At 35.5% G+C, this 15,292-nt stretch overlaps 1 protein-coding gene across 7 annotated transcripts in view; it reads left to right on the forward strand.

Moving 5' to 3' along the window:
• BORA (BORA aurora kinase A activator) overlaps positions 1-15,292 on the forward strand; it is a 34,618-nt gene that overhangs the window by 2,321 nt on the left and 17,005 nt on the right. For 4 of the 7 annotated variants that reach the window (XM_064645876.1, XM_064645873.1, XM_064645875.1 and 1 more), the window contains exons 4-12: positions 3,214-3,259; positions 4,641-4,722; positions 5,823-5,888; positions 6,647-6,703; positions 8,213-8,430; positions 9,636-9,789; positions 10,858-11,459; positions 11,866-11,997; positions 13,506-13,683. In XM_064645876.1, coding sequence (XP_064501946.1) covers positions 3,214-3,259; positions 4,641-4,722; positions 5,823-5,888; positions 6,647-6,703; positions 8,213-8,430; positions 9,636-9,789; positions 10,858-11,459; positions 11,866-11,997; positions 13,506-13,683 — 1,535 coding nt within the window. The remainder of the gene's footprint in view (positions 1-3,213; positions 3,260-4,640; positions 4,723-5,822; positions 5,889-6,646; positions 6,704-8,212; positions 8,431-9,635; positions 9,790-10,857; positions 11,460-11,865; positions 11,998-13,505; positions 13,684-15,292) is intronic. The other 3 variants (XM_064645877.1, XM_064645879.1, XM_064645878.1) reach the window with 1 other exon arrangement.

The following is a 15,292-nucleotide window of genomic DNA, read 5'->3' on the forward strand; positions in this document are numbered from 1 at the left end:
TATGCAGTTAACTTAGCATTAATACTAGAACACTGTTCTTTTGCTTTATTAACATTTCAGCATAGCATTAAAGACTTTTTATTGAAATCTTTTAACATAAATTTTTACATGTCTGTGATGTGGATATAATGTTTAAATGAGGCTTCCTTGCTGTTCCTTCTTTTCGATGTTAAGAACCGCTGATCCACTCTGATTACAGTTTGGAAGACAGTCAGATAAAAGGAGTCAATGGAAGCAAGAAAATGTCTTGCCAGTGATTGTTACCAGGCTACCTCTTCTGTTCCTTACAACACAGTTTATCTTCTCTGAGTATTCCTCCTGCAGAAGGGTAGAGCTGGGAAAGCTACCTAGGGAAGCCAGCACTCCCTTTCAAAGGTATAGATTAGACTTAACATGAAGGAGGGGGGACCAATGCTAGTTACTTGAAGTAGTTTGGGAACCTTATCTCAACTTTTCCCTTTCTCTGAAAATAACTTTCGTGGGGAAAATGAGTAGGTAAAATAGGCTTGGTATTTGGGGCTTATCTTGACGATAATTTTACATACCAGTAGTACAGAACAACATGTCAAGTGAAGGTAGTCAAGGGAGGCCATAGTGGTGAACCCTGTAGACACTCCTGTATCTTTTTCAGATAAAACTTCCACAAAGAATTGCACCTCGTGGCATGAAGCATCGTAGTAATAGGATAATAAACCAATCTTCCGTCCTGTCTAAATCAGGTCGCTCAGATCTAAGGGGCGTCTAACTCCTCTCCAAGCAACCTGTTCCAGTGTTTCAACACCCTCCTCCTAAAAAATACTGTGAAATAGACTTACTGTTCTTAGTGTCTGATTGAACCTACATCTCTCTTTTTGAATAAGAAGAGCTGTAGAAGGAATATAACTGTCCTCAGCTATATCTGTGAATAGCCATGTCCTAATGTCAATATTTTTGTTCTTAATAGCCTGGCCTTTCCTGGCCTTCCTCTAGCAGCCAGTAGGTTTCAGACGCTAATGCTTTTTATATGTTATAAAGCCTTAAGCCCTGTGTTTTTTAGGGAGTCAATTACACTGTTTCTGGAAGCCTATTTGGACACACAGAAACGGGCTTTAATCTGGATGGTTTAGGTGACATGGCCTACAGATGTGTTGTCTCAGTGGGTCCTTTTAGTCTGTCCCACTGTTTCATACCCACTGTGACTTTTTTTTTAAGTCATTTCCTGTGACTAGAAAGAGGCTGGTTTTACTATGTGTAGATTTGCTGTGTCCATGCTTGCATGTTTCAGTGTAGTACAGATGGAGGTTGTTATTTCTGATGGCTGCAAGCTGTACATGGTTAAATACATATCTGTATATGAGTGTGTGTGTGTAGGATTTTGCATGGAAACTTAATTTAGATTTCATAAATACAGTTTTATGGAAACAAAAGTGTCATAAATACAGCTCTTGATGTTAAAAGTTCATGATAAAAGAATTGAGTTTTTGAAGCCCATGCATAATGTTACATGCACTATATACTCTTGTTAAAAGAGGAATTAATTTATAATGCTTGTTATCAAATAATTTTCTGAATTAATTGCAAACAACCACAAGCATAGGTAATTCCACGTATAACTATTTCAAACTGTGAAATCTCTATAATGTAGTAAAACAGTCTTAGGAGCAGCACAGTGTAAAACCTTGGAAAAGTCTGACTGTGTATCACATATAGACTTGATTTTGTGTAGTGTTACTGTTTCCAGTTTATTAAACTGCTTATAAGATGTTTAGGAGAATACTTTTCTGGCAGACTTGTTGGTGAAAAATAGTCTGTCAATAGCTGAGCAGACACATTGACACAATCTTGTCCACAAACTTTCCCCTTCCTTTTTTATTTCTACTGATAGAAGTTGAATGTTTCTAAATTGGATGCTATGCTATTATTCGTTAATTATTAAAAGATGTCTTTCTGCATCGTGCATACTTTGTGTCACAGTTGCAAGTGCTATGTTGCTTGAATTTGCAAACAAGACTGGCTTGGTTTTATTCTTGTTAAATACATATGACATTTTCTCTTTGTTATTTTCCTGGAGTTATGCACTGAAGAAAAAAGGTCCTCTTTTGCACTAACCAGCACTTTTAGTGGGAGCTGTTTTCCCAGTTCCTCTGTTTGCTTATTACTTGTCATCCACTATGCATAAATATACAGTGATTGTGTGCTTATTCTTTTTTGGTACAGTAACTGAATTTTGTGCAAGTATCTTCATAGAACTGTCACTTTAGCATCATCTAGGCAGACATACTTGAAGATGGTGTGCCCCCAAGCACTGTAGATACATTCAAAGTGTGATAAGCATGAAAGAACGAACTGTGAAAGAGAATTTATGTATTAGGCACATCTGTGTGCGTTTGCGTAGCTAATAATGTTGTGTTGTCTGACTGATTTCTAAAAGTATTCAAGGTTAATTTAAGTATACTATCTGCATGTGAAACCATTATGCAATTCAGCTAAGACAATGATGGACATTTGTAAGCTTCAAAAAATTTTACCATAAATTCCATAGTAGTGACTGAGTGAGACTAGGAGGTGACCATTAGAGGAAATATAAATATAGAATGTCACACATCATGGCTGAAGTAACTACAATATTTTTTTAAAAGATAGGTTAAAAGCTGCATAAGAGAATGTGTTCATTGTTAGAAACTGAAATATGACGTTATATTCTAAACTGAAGAAAATAAGGCAGACTATCTATTTGGCAGAGAGAACTCTGCTGGGAAAGTGGGCTGTGTCAGGAATTTGAGTTTGCAAATTCCAGGAGTGTCTTCAGTTGCCCTTCAATTCCTTGTAGCCCAGTTTTTTATTCTGCCTGGTTTTATAATGTAAGACTAATCTCACTGTAACTAATAGTAAAATCTATTCATATGACATAATTTTGGGAGATCAGAAGTGACTGAGTTTTTGTCTAGACTTGCTGATACAAGGAGTAAATAGATGATTTGCAAATGTGTACTTATAAATGGTACAGATCTTTTTCAAATGAACTGAACTGAAAATTGCATTTATATTTCTAAATTTATAGTATAAAATGATTGTGCATAACAGTAAAAACAATCTTACTATTTAGGGTTTAGTGCAATTTCATTTATAAAGTTCCTCTTGAGCATCTATAAATTCTTATACGGTTGGACTTTACATTTTTTCTGACTTATGTGATGGTTTTGATAATTGAGTTGTCTTTCATTTGTTACTTAGAATTGATAAGGAGACAGAAGACAGAAGGCAAAAAGCTATTGAGGAGGTAATAAAACTTTGTGCTATCAATATTGTTTTGTTTTTTGTCCAAAAAAAAGGTCCACATGTATTATAGGATTTCAAAACCCAAAAGCCTGTTATATTTCAGTAATAAAGTGATTTTCTATCCTCATCCACTGTAGTTGGAATCCACATGTTCTTTTTCTTCCCATCTTTTTCACACACCTGTAGGACAAAACAACAGATTTTTTTCTTTCATGTAGCTTGGCGAATGTAGCTGTAAGCTAACTTATAAATAGTTAACTTCAGGTTACAAATAATGATTGAGCATTTGGGGCTTTACAGTAGCTGTTAGTGGTTTATTGCATTTTTAAAAATATTGCAGAATTTTGTAATTTCTTTTGTTCCTTCCAAAGTCTGCTTAGTTGGATGTACGACTTTATTGTGGTAGCTTGTATATGTTTCCATCCATTTTTTGTTTTATTTTTTACTATCCGTTTGTACAGCAGAGAAAGACAAGTGTTTCAAATCTTCACTATAGAACTCTTAAATATAATTTCAATTTAAGAAAGGTAAAATAAGGCTCTGGTAAGCAAGTCTGTCAGTTTCTGTCTCTACAAACAAAATATATATTTTAGGATTCCATCAAGATGCTGTGTAGTTGACCTGCAGCTAAGATGTTCTGTTGTTCTAAATCTGCATTAAAAAGGGTATTTCTTCTTTGTGAGGTATAACCTAATGGTTCTGCAGCTGAACAGCTTGAAACCATGTCTCTGATAAAAATTACATCTTTAATAGTTGTGTTTCAAGCTGAGTTTTTTTCTTTTACTTTGAGTCTTGCATTTATTGTGAAAACAAGATTTGCCATGTGTTTCTTGAAGCTATGTAATAGTGTTCATCTCCTCAGCATCAGGGCGTGCCATAGTGCAGCTGTGATGATAGATACAATTTCTAGTTCAAAGAAAAAGACTGAAATGCCAGTAACTCATAAATGTTTCACTGCTAACCAATTTAGCCAAATACATTAGTAATGTTACCAAAAAGCCTTGGTTTATCCCTTTTGCTGCAGTGTCTCTTTATCACTTCTGTGAAATAGCTCAATTGTCAAAATACAACTTGACAAACTGAAAATTTGTAAAGAATTATTTTAAACTACTGTGCAATAAGTGAGGCAGTGACAGTTCAAATTTTTAAATGAGTAATTATTGTTAAATGAAACTTTTCTTCAGTTTTCACTCTGAAAGATCTGCGGTGCTATGTCGTAAAGAATATGGGGGTCTTCAACTTATTTTGTCTTTAATCTCTCTGAGCCTGAAATAAGGAAATAAGTTCTGCAGTTTTTCTCGTTCGAGGTACTGATCTAAATTTAAGTTGAGAATCACCAACTTTTTAAAAGTGCTGAGATGCTTATTTTTATTCTGCTCTAGTTTTTCACAAAAAGGCTCATAGTTCCTTCTCCTTGGATTGAACATGAAGGCAAACAAGTTTCTCAGTTTAATTCAACTAAATGTAAGTTGGTTTTGTGTGTCTGTCCAAAATAGTTTAGCTTTTGGAGAAATTATCAAGCATAATTTGTTTCAATCTTAATTTAAATTTTATTAATCAAGTCTTGTATAGTTTTTCCTTTTTATTATTTTTGGTTCTTGTTCTTAAATATTTTTACTTTAATAAACTTTTTTTTAACTAATTTAATTTGCATACAGAATTGCAGTGTTGATACTGGTAATAGCCAACTGTTCTACTTTGCTTTTTATTTCTGATATTTGTATGTCCTCCTTATTCTGACTGCTTTCCTCACCATATAAGCATATGGGAAATGGAGTTCCATATTTTTTTACCCTTGCCGTTGTTGCTAAGACCTGTTGTCGTCTTAGCGTCGTGCTGACTCATAGTCACTGCTCCTGGGTTTCCTAAGTTCATTATGGTTATGCCCATGTGAGATTTTATTCTTAATGCTATTGTTACTGAAGTTTATATATAACCAGCAGAATACATAGTAAATGGACTACAAGCTGGAAAAATGTCAGATATAAAATATTGTTGGGTAGGAAATTCTTAAATAAGTGGTGATTTTTCGAGATTTGGAAAAGACTAAACTTAAATGTTTTTTATCAAGGCGATGCAGCTTGTGGATAGTGTATTTTTAATTGTGAGTTGTAAGATCATCATTTTTTGAGCAAATAACATGAGCCACAATCTGAGATCTGGAAAAGTGAACGGTAAAGGAAGATGGTCTAATGTGTTCTTTAGCTGTATAAAAAAACTAAAATATTTCTTCACCTCAAGTCCAGACTGAGTGATTTTGTAGAAATGTGTTCTACTTGAACACAGCCTGTTTAGCTAAGTGTAAACTAGTTTGTTTTAAATCTCTCTAATGTAGAGAAGGCTGCAGGAGACAAAGGTCTGAGCAACGCTGATGGTATTTCACTATGCTTTGTTTGAATAGAAAGGTGCTGAAATTCTCTTAATCAGCTATAATGGTAACCTTTTTTCAGTACTCCTTTTTAATCTCTTCCAAACTTTGATGCAAAAGTTTTGTTTAATTGTATTAAACATTCTAACTCTATATGCAATGTATGCTTAAATTTAAGTTCTTCTGTGTTTTACAGCCATTGATCTAAATAACATTTCTCCGATTGGAAGACAGCTAAGCTTGCAGCCTGGAAAGAGCAATGGTGAGTAAAAGGCAATGTCTGAAATTACAGGCTTTCTCTGAAGCAAAATAACCCATTTTAAATGGCTGTTAAATTTAAAAGGGGAATTATTTGTTTGTTAATATTCCTGTAGAAATAGTTTTTCTTGAACTGAATGGTATTATTAATTTTAATGTCCATTTCTCATAGTAATTTAATTCTATTATACTCTCTGGTATTTTTTCTGAAGTAAAAAATGAAGTCCCCTGTAAGACTGTGGGGTGCATTTTTCCAACTCAATGTATGCACTTTTTCTGAATTAAGAGGTGAATGTAAACCTCAGGTTTATGGGTAAATTACAGTTTCAAGAAACCTTTAATGTGTTGGATTGTTAAGGGTTAGAGAATCTTGATTATTTTCTATGCCAAATAAATAGCAGAAATCTTAATACATCTTATAAACTGTATCATTTTAGATAAATAGGTAGTGTTTTCCCCCGGGGTAATTTGATGATTTTTCTCTCATTTCCTTTTGAATCCTTCCTTTCTTCAGAGACCTCTTTCCTCAGTTAACATAAAAGCCTCTAGAGAGGCATTCTTACAACTCCTGGGTTTTTTATCTCTAGGCCTAATGTGCTGCATATAGTGTTGTCAAATCAGAATCACAGCTTTAATTAACACTTTTCCTTATTGCAGCTGTAATTTAAATAGCTCAATTGTGGTGCGATTTGAAAGTGAATGTTTGTCTACAGTTTTAGTAAAAGGTCACTAAGCTAATTTTGTTGGTTTTATTCATTGCAGCTGCTTGTCAGACAGTACTGTCTTTGCCAGTGGATATTAATTTAGAGAAAATACTAGGTATGTCATGCAATATCTGTATTTATGAATGTCTTAATGTTTGCTGGGTGTTTTTGTCTTATGAAATACTGAGAACCAAATGAATGAACGAGTTTTAAGTATGTGTTCTAAATGGACAGTGTGTGTTGCACAGGACGTGACTTAAATGATATGATTTGAGTGTGGACGTAAAGACAGAAAAGGAGGGATATGGAGGACAATTGGAAATTGTTCAGCCTGGAGGATATTGAGGGGAGACCTCATTGCAGTATACAGCTTCGTCATAAAGGGAAGCAGAGGGGCAGGCACTGATCTCTTCCCTGCGATGACCAGTGACAGGACCTGAGGGAATGGCCTAAGTTTTGTCAGGGGAGGTTTAGGTTGGATATTAGAAAAAGGTTCTTTACCCAGAGGATGGTTGGGCACTGGAACAGGCTCCCTAGGGAAGTGGTCACAGCACCAAGCCTGCCAGAGTTCAAGAAGTGTTTGGATGATACTTTCAGGGACATGGTGTGACTCTTGGGGATGGTCCTGTGCAGGGCCAGGAGTTGGACTTGATGATCCTCGTGGGTCCCTTCCAACTCAGGATATTCTATGATTCTATGAAATTGATTAACAGTTAACAAATGCATAAAAGGTAGTAAGCAGAAGATAACTCCTGCCTCCCCCAAACAGAGCAGTTACTTAACTCAGCAGAGCTGTTTGACTTACAGATGACTGGTTGTGAGACTCGTAGCCCAACCTTACCTTGAGTAAAGCTGTGCTGTAACCCTGCCTTTAATTTAACTGAAACCATGGTGGTGACTAGAAGTTATGTGGTAGCAAAAAAGCCATGACTGCTGAGTGAGGATGCAACAGAGGCAACAGTCCAAATTAACTCTCTGATTATAAATGCTACGTCAAGCAATTGCTGCCACCTTCTCAAGCTTCTCAGGGTGGAAAGGCCTGTTCTTACTGCTCATGTGGGAACAGTGGGTACAACCAGCTCAGAGGGTTTCGTCTGCGTGCAGCTATCCCAGTATTGAATTTCACAACCCTGACTGTGGGTCATCAAAATTAAAACAGAAAAGCAATACTATATCTATTGCCTTTGTTTTTTGTCTTAACAAATGCTTCCATCAACACATAATTTTTGAGTTCATTAAAAATTTCTTCTACAAGGAATATCCAGTTAGTTTAGTTTTTCTTGGGTAGTAAAATAATCACTTTTGCACTTTTGCAACTCAGATGTGAGGAATTGGGAAAAGACCAGTAAGTAGATGCTACCCTATATATATACTTTTTTTTTTTTTTTAAATTCAGACCCTAGTATTAAGCGATGATAAGCAGAAGTGGAACCTTTGTGGACAGAGTGGACTTTTTGTAGTGGTAACAAGCAATCCTTTGGGATAGGTGCCTAATTAGATTAATGATTTGCTGCATTGGTCAATTGGATTAAATGCTTTAATTTAGTTATGTATGTCTCTGTAGTAAGATTTTTTTTTTTTTTCTGCATTCTTATTGGAAACAACTTTTTCCCGCAATTTCTAGGTGAATATTTTAGAACTGAAGAATTTGCAGATCAGTCTCAGGAAAATCTAAGCTCTTCATCACTCAGAAGAAAGCTGTTTTTAGAAGAAAATGGAAGTGTATCTGCATGTTTGTCCCCTTCTCTGCATAGTCCATGCAGTAGTCAGCCACTTGGAGTGCTTTGTTCAATAGAATTATCTCCAGTCCGGTGCAGAAGCCCTCTGGACACATCTAGTTCAGTAAGTGGCCTGTTTCGTGGGCTGGATGGGATGTGCTTTATGAAGGAGTAGGTGCTAGACTTAAGGATGGTGGTTTGTTTGGGTTTTTTTCCAAATTCAAAAAAAAATGTGTGAACTAAAAGTATTAAAAGAATATATTACTGACTTTTTATTTTATCGAATTATTTTGTTGTGCTGCTATTCTTTTGTATAGAAGGAATTATTTTCTAATGTTGTGAAATGGAAGTAGAAATTAAAACATGCAAAAGATTGCTGAAAGCATGTTGAAACCTATTCTTCATAAAATGTGTATAGAAAAAAAGTCCTGTTTAAATGCATGAACTACTCTCTAAAATACCAGTTGATATGAACTTATGATATAATTATTTCCCTTATAGCTCATAAACTCATTTATAGTGGAAGACATTAATGTGAATCTTTGAATGCTGGGCTAAATGTGCTTTTTTTCTTTTCCATTGACCAGAGTTTTCAGATGAATAGACATTTATTAGAACACAGAACATAATGACTGTTCTTAAATTGAAACAAAGTAAACCTTATTCCTGGGTGGACATAGCACAGCAGAACTGGTTTAGGTGATATGGTTTCATCTGTTTGGTGGCTGAAGTGCATGGAAAAAAGCTACCCTAGGAATAGTGTGGCTTAAAAAAAAGTTTACTATGGTAACCTAGTAATGAATTCCTATAACAGAATAGTAGTCACGTTCTTGCAGTATAATGCTCTTTTCTTAAGGAGAAATAGTTTCATGTTTTGCCTGCTGCTGAAGTAAGTAATTCAGAAAATATGGATTACATTAAAATATAAATAGTGGCTGACTTTCATCAGCATTGATATGAGCAAGAAATTTAGATCAGATACTTGACTAGATACACAGATAGCATTAATTCTCTGTTTAAGTTTCTCAGAGTTCTTAAATCTAATGGATGTAGTAGGCCTAGTTGGTATTATGTGACAGTTTGAGTCCACTGCTCTCTCCTCCTATGTGGAGGCATAAGGTCCAGGTAAAGACCTGCACTGAAATATTTAAGCTAAACTAATGATAGAGATTGTCACTGTAGAGGATTAGTCTTTCTCAGTGCTGGCATATTAAACTTTTAAATTAGAACACTTTGGAACACTTTTTGTATATACATATTAGCCAAAGTTAATGTTATGAACATATGCTGTGTGGTTTTGAATTTTTTTTTTTTTTTTTTTTTCTGAAGGGTCAGTTTTCTTCAAGTCCTATTCAGGGAGGAACAAGAGCTTACAGTCTGGGAAGTATAACCAGTCCCACATTTTCAGAGGGGTCTCCTGCACGTAGTGGTTCTCCTACTTTTTCACCAATTGCTTTTCACATAAGAAAAACACCACTCTCAGGTATGGTTTAATTGTATATGTTATTCTTTCTTGAGTCATATATTTTTATTATAAAAATTTTTATTATAAAATTTTTTTATTTTAAATTTTTTTTTTATAAGAATGTTTTGTTATAAAAACTGCTGAATTCTTAGGGGAACCTATTTCTGTTAGAAGACAAGTTATTATGCTTGGCAGACCAGCAGTCTCCTCCTATATGACACATTTACTGTTTAGCAGTAAAATATGTGAGACAATGAAATGTATATGCTTACAAAAAATCAACTAGGGAAAATATTTTAGAAGCAGACATTGAGACCTTAGAGGAATGAAAAAAGTTAGAAGGGTTAATCTAGTGTGGGAGGGAGTTTAAAGCCACATGTCTGAACTGTCAGGTCACAATTCTGATTTGGCCCAACCTGAAGCATTTTAATGTCAATGGACAAAGAATGTTTAGATTGAGTTTTCAAATCATGCAATCATGAAGATTATTTGAAAGGAAACTGATGAGTGAAGAAGTCACAAACATTTTGTGTCTTTGTTGCTCTACAAAATGTCAGTATTTCATGGTGTGTCTGTAACCTGGAAAGGCTTTAACGCCACGTTTATGCGTGATTTTGATGTTATGAGCCTTGTGGTATTTAACACCATTATATGTGGAGATTGCATATGTGTTTTCTCACTTGTTTGATCATCTTAAACTTTATTGCTGCCAAAAATGAAATACCTATAGAATATATGTATTGATACTTGTTTGGGAAAAACCCACAGAACCAGCCTTTACACACTTTCCTTTGAATACTGTGTAGTATTGACATTTGAAAATAGAAGGTCTCCAGTGCAGTAAACCATGTCACAGAAAACAAATTTGGTGGTAAAAATGGGAAAGAAACTTGCCTTTGCCATGATAGTTAAAATGTGCTGCTGGTTTGTTTGGGGTTGTTTGTTTGATTTGGTTGGGAGACCGAGGTCAGTGAAATGCTATTTAGTTGGCTATGAATGATTCAGTGGACTGTAGGCCCTTGAGGATGATGAATTTTTTCTATTAGCTATTATGTGGAATTTAGCTTTGTTGGTTTTTTTTTACAGACCAAAGAAAATTTACATTTCGGTCTCCAGATATTCCTTCTTCCTCAAATAGAATGACACCGCCAAGTACAAGAAGTCCTTACATAGATGGTTGTTCTCCAATTAAAAATTGCTCTCCTATGAGGCTTGGAGCTTGTAGAGGGACTGCCCAGTATCAGACTTCTGTCATTAGAATACCAATTGCAGTTGAGACTCATGATGAGGATGAGGAAGACAAGGAAAATGCTTCTCCAGCAGAAGCTCGGTTCCCAGAAATGGATAATGGAATAAACTTATGTCAGGAAGACAGTGATACTTTTGCACATGGTACACATCTTGTGGTAGCAACTGTGTCTATTGCACCAGATCACTCAGAGGCTTGTCATCAAAGGTTGTCATCATTTCAGGATATAGAAGGCTTAAAAGAAAATAATACTGTAGATATGGCTGATGCAGCTGAAGCGTCAGAGGAAAACACTTGGATAAAAGAAACAATTGGCAATAGCAATACACCAATGACCAGCTTTATGACAGGCATTACTTTCAGTATTGAAAGCTCTCGGATGTGCATGTCACCTCTTGCTGAAAGCAGTGCAATTCCTTGTGACAACAGTAGTATTCAGGTAAAAATAAAATTTTTTTTTTGCTTCTCTATAAAACTGAACTGGACATAATAACTTTGAATACATATATTATTCTGGAAGTAATTATTATTTTCTTGTATTGATTGTGGCATGCTGCTGGTGGTATCATGACTTTTATCGCTTCCCTCCCATCCCGTCTTTGCTCTCAGTGGAGTTAGCATAGCAATTACAAATTATTTTTGTGTTGCTCTGTACAGCAATACATTTAACTTAATCCAAGCTAATTCTGACAAACCTGCTTACAATTTGCTTTTGTTGTTAACTGATTGTAGTTGGTTTGTTGGATTAAGTTCTGTTAATCAAATGAAAATCATATCAAGTATCCGAGGGATTTATTGGTATTACAATTACAGTACATTTTTCAAGCCCTGCTTCTTGATTTCAGGTGGACAGTGGTTACAACACACAGACTTATGGAAACAGCATTATGGATACTGCGGGGGCTGAAAACAGCTGCAGAGAAAATGATGTGAATACTGTAGTTTTTCAGAATAAATCTCAGATGCTTAGAACAAAGGTAGGAGTTAAATTGTGATACAAAAGTGAGAGGCTTCCCATCTAAAGCATCCATTCCCCATTTTGTTTGGTTCCAGGTAGCCTGAGGGGAGAGACAATGAGGTGATATTAAAGATGTTAATGTAGTGCCATTTCAAGTATGTCGAAAATGGAGAATAAACGCAGGAAAAATTATCTTAAGGTGGCGATAAAATTAATGTGTTTTAAGACAAAGGCAGGTTTTTTCAGAGGAAACTGAGGTACATATGTGAATGGTAGTTGTGAGGCTTCAGATGTATTGGAGTCTGTCTCTTATTTTTGTTTCTGTTGTTCTTGCTGCTTTCTTTTATTGCTAAATTTTTAAATGTGTGCCTGTGGAGAAGGACATTTTTTGGGGAAAATCGTCCGCTGCTGATTTTCATAAACTCATTAGTAAGTTTCTTAGACCATACCTAGCATGCTGACTTGGTGGGGAACTTCCTGCTTGGGTACAGTACAAGTGCTTTGATTACCTATCTGAAAAAAAAATTACAAAAGACAATACGTATCTAGCAAGACTCCTAAACCAATAATATTGTGACTGATTGGAAGGAGTTCTACTTCTTGCAGAGAATTGGAAGCAAGGCTGTTTTCTTTGGAGAAGAGAGCAAAGATCATCTCTTCTCACTTAGTAATTATGGTATTATGGTCTTAGAAACTTAGTAGTTTATAGTCTGTGACTTAGTGTTGTTTACAGACCTTGAAGGGGAGACAATACTGACCCGTAGTACCAAATTATAAAAAAATCCTCAAGTAGGCCCATTCAGGCCTGACTTCACTTCTGTATCTGACATGCTAATAGCCAACTCTCTGCCAAGGTGAAGTGCAGACTGATGGTGTCTTACAGACCATTGACATCAAATTCTGAACTCTGCTCATTTAAGGCTAGGATAAATGTGCCCTTACAAAATTAAAAGGAGATGGATATTTTATCTTTAACATCTAAAAATATACATCTACTCTGAGGTCTTGCCCCAGTCACCCTGTTGGACGTGGATTAGATGTGTGAAATGTACTTCCCAGAAACAATTGTATAGTATCAAACCTGACCTAGAGGGACTCACCAATGTTATGCAGCTTTCTTTTCCCACTATTAGTCTTTCAGTTGCTAGATCCTGACTAAGCCCAATTTTGCATTTCAGATTAGTATTTAAGTATGAAGGCATTAAGTACTTCATTCAACTCTCACAAGAGAGAGAACCTCCAGAGAATGGAAATAAAAAAGCACAGACACTGCTGGCAGAAAGAATTGAGTCTGGCTCATTCAGAGCATGTGAGCTCTGAAAGGAGGTGGTTTTTGCTGACAGCATGTTTCAAAGATCTGTGCAGAGAAAACGTATTATTTCATTTCTTTCTCATTTCAGAAGGGGAGAGATGGTACTTAAGGTACTTATTGTACTTGAAATTTGCAGATAGTAGGTTTGGATCTTATTTCTTATGGAGAATTTCTGTGAAAATGGTTTTAAAATTAACTTTTCCTTATTGATCTAGGAGTGTTCTGTTTTAAGCCATAAGGACAATCAGTTGCTGAGAGCAAAATCTCCAGAGACGCAATCCTGTTTCCAAAAGGCAAAACCACATACTACAATATTTGGAAAAAATGCAACTTGCAACATTTCTGCTTGGAAACATAAAAATGAAAATCAAGGTCAGGGATTTCACAAAACTGGTATGTAGTTTTCTGATGGAGAATTTAAGTTGTGTTGTCTAATAAATTTTTATACATATGATCTCAGTTACCTGGATTATACCTACCTTTTTGCTTTGTTAATGCAAATGTAATAAATTGTAATAAATAGGAGTTTTTAAATAATGTGGGATTTTTCAGGTGTTATGAACAAATTTATTGGTATTATTAAGTGATCCTTTTTTGAAAATTAAGGTGTCTAGAGTTAGTACAGAGAAACAAAACTTTTTTTTCAGAATTGTGTTCCTTCTGTGATTAGGGTAGATTCCATGAGGAGCCTTGTCTTGAAAGTTTGGACATAGCTTCAACTTCCAGATGGGTGTTTTAGATAGATTGAGCAAACCTAGGATAACTTGCATAGGAACAAATGTAACTGCAAAACCAGCTACATTTTAAGATTTGTCCCTCCTAAAAGCATGAGGGACATTTTTTTTGTGGGGGAGAGAAAAAGGAAAGGAATGTTAATTTTGATTTGGATTGCTTGTCCCCAGTCAGATTTATTGTGTGGCTTCATGAATACTAGCACTGGTACCAAGAGTGAGTCACTGAACAGAAATGAACTGCTGGGGGTGTGATGAGAGCAAACCCAAAGTTTAGTTCTTTTAGTAATACAAAATAAGCTTTATGTCAAAAGCAGCTATTTAGCAGTTCTCTGAACAGCTTTTAGCTTGGTTTGACAGAAGGTTGCCTACCTGTCAGTTAGATTTACCATGTACTTGAGTAAAATGTATTATTGGTTATTTAAAATTAAATTGTAGTGTTGTTGCTTTAGTAATCGTATTAGTACTAACCTTGGAGCTGATCACCTGACTCCACCAGTGTCTCCTAAGAACACTTGTGTCCAAATTGATGCTCCAGTACACTTCGGAAGGAACCTAAGAAGGTGCACTAAGATTAATTGGTCTCAGTACATCACTAAGAGAATGGTGCAGCCTTTCTTCTATCAAAGTAAACCATTACACTTTTACTTCTCTCTTATGTTTAATTCTCAGTATTATTATGTTGCTTACAGAAATTACCAAAATATTTATATAAACCCTTAAAAATATAATTAACTTCTGCATGCCACTTATTTCAGAAAGTATTAATATAAACAAACCCTTGATGCTTTCAAGAAAATCATCGACGATTAAAGTAATGAATGGAGGAGGGTCTAGAATCCCAGAACTCCCTTTGTCTAATCAAATCAGATTTGGTTACATTTGATTGGATTTGTTTAAAAGAACCTTGTGGCATTTATAAATGTGAATGGGGAAAAAAAAAATCCATGTGGTAATCTTCTAGTCCTAGTGACTAAGAGGGAAAGAAGAGATGAGGGAAATACTGAGATTTCCAAGCTCTGTTTATGTAGAGCTCTGAAGTAAATTTTTTGGGTTAATGAAAATCATAAGTCCGTTCTAATATGTATTCCAGGTGAAGTAGTCTGTCTTTCTTTCTTGGCAAGTATGTTCAGTCCCAGGGTGCTGGATGGCTGCTTTCTGTTCTATTCCACAACCCACAGAAAAGCTTGTACCAAAGTGATAGGTGGTGGCTGATGAGTAGCTATTGGCACACTAAGCCTGAAACCATTGGTCAGACCTAAATTTGAAGG

The sequence above is a fragment of the Pseudopipra pipra genome, chromosome 2 (assembly GCF_036250125.1).
Source record: "Pseudopipra pipra isolate bDixPip1 chromosome 2, bDixPip1.hap1, whole genome shotgun sequence".
NCBI classification, from domain to species: Eukaryota; Metazoa; Chordata; class Aves; order Passeriformes; family Pipridae; genus Pseudopipra; species Pseudopipra pipra.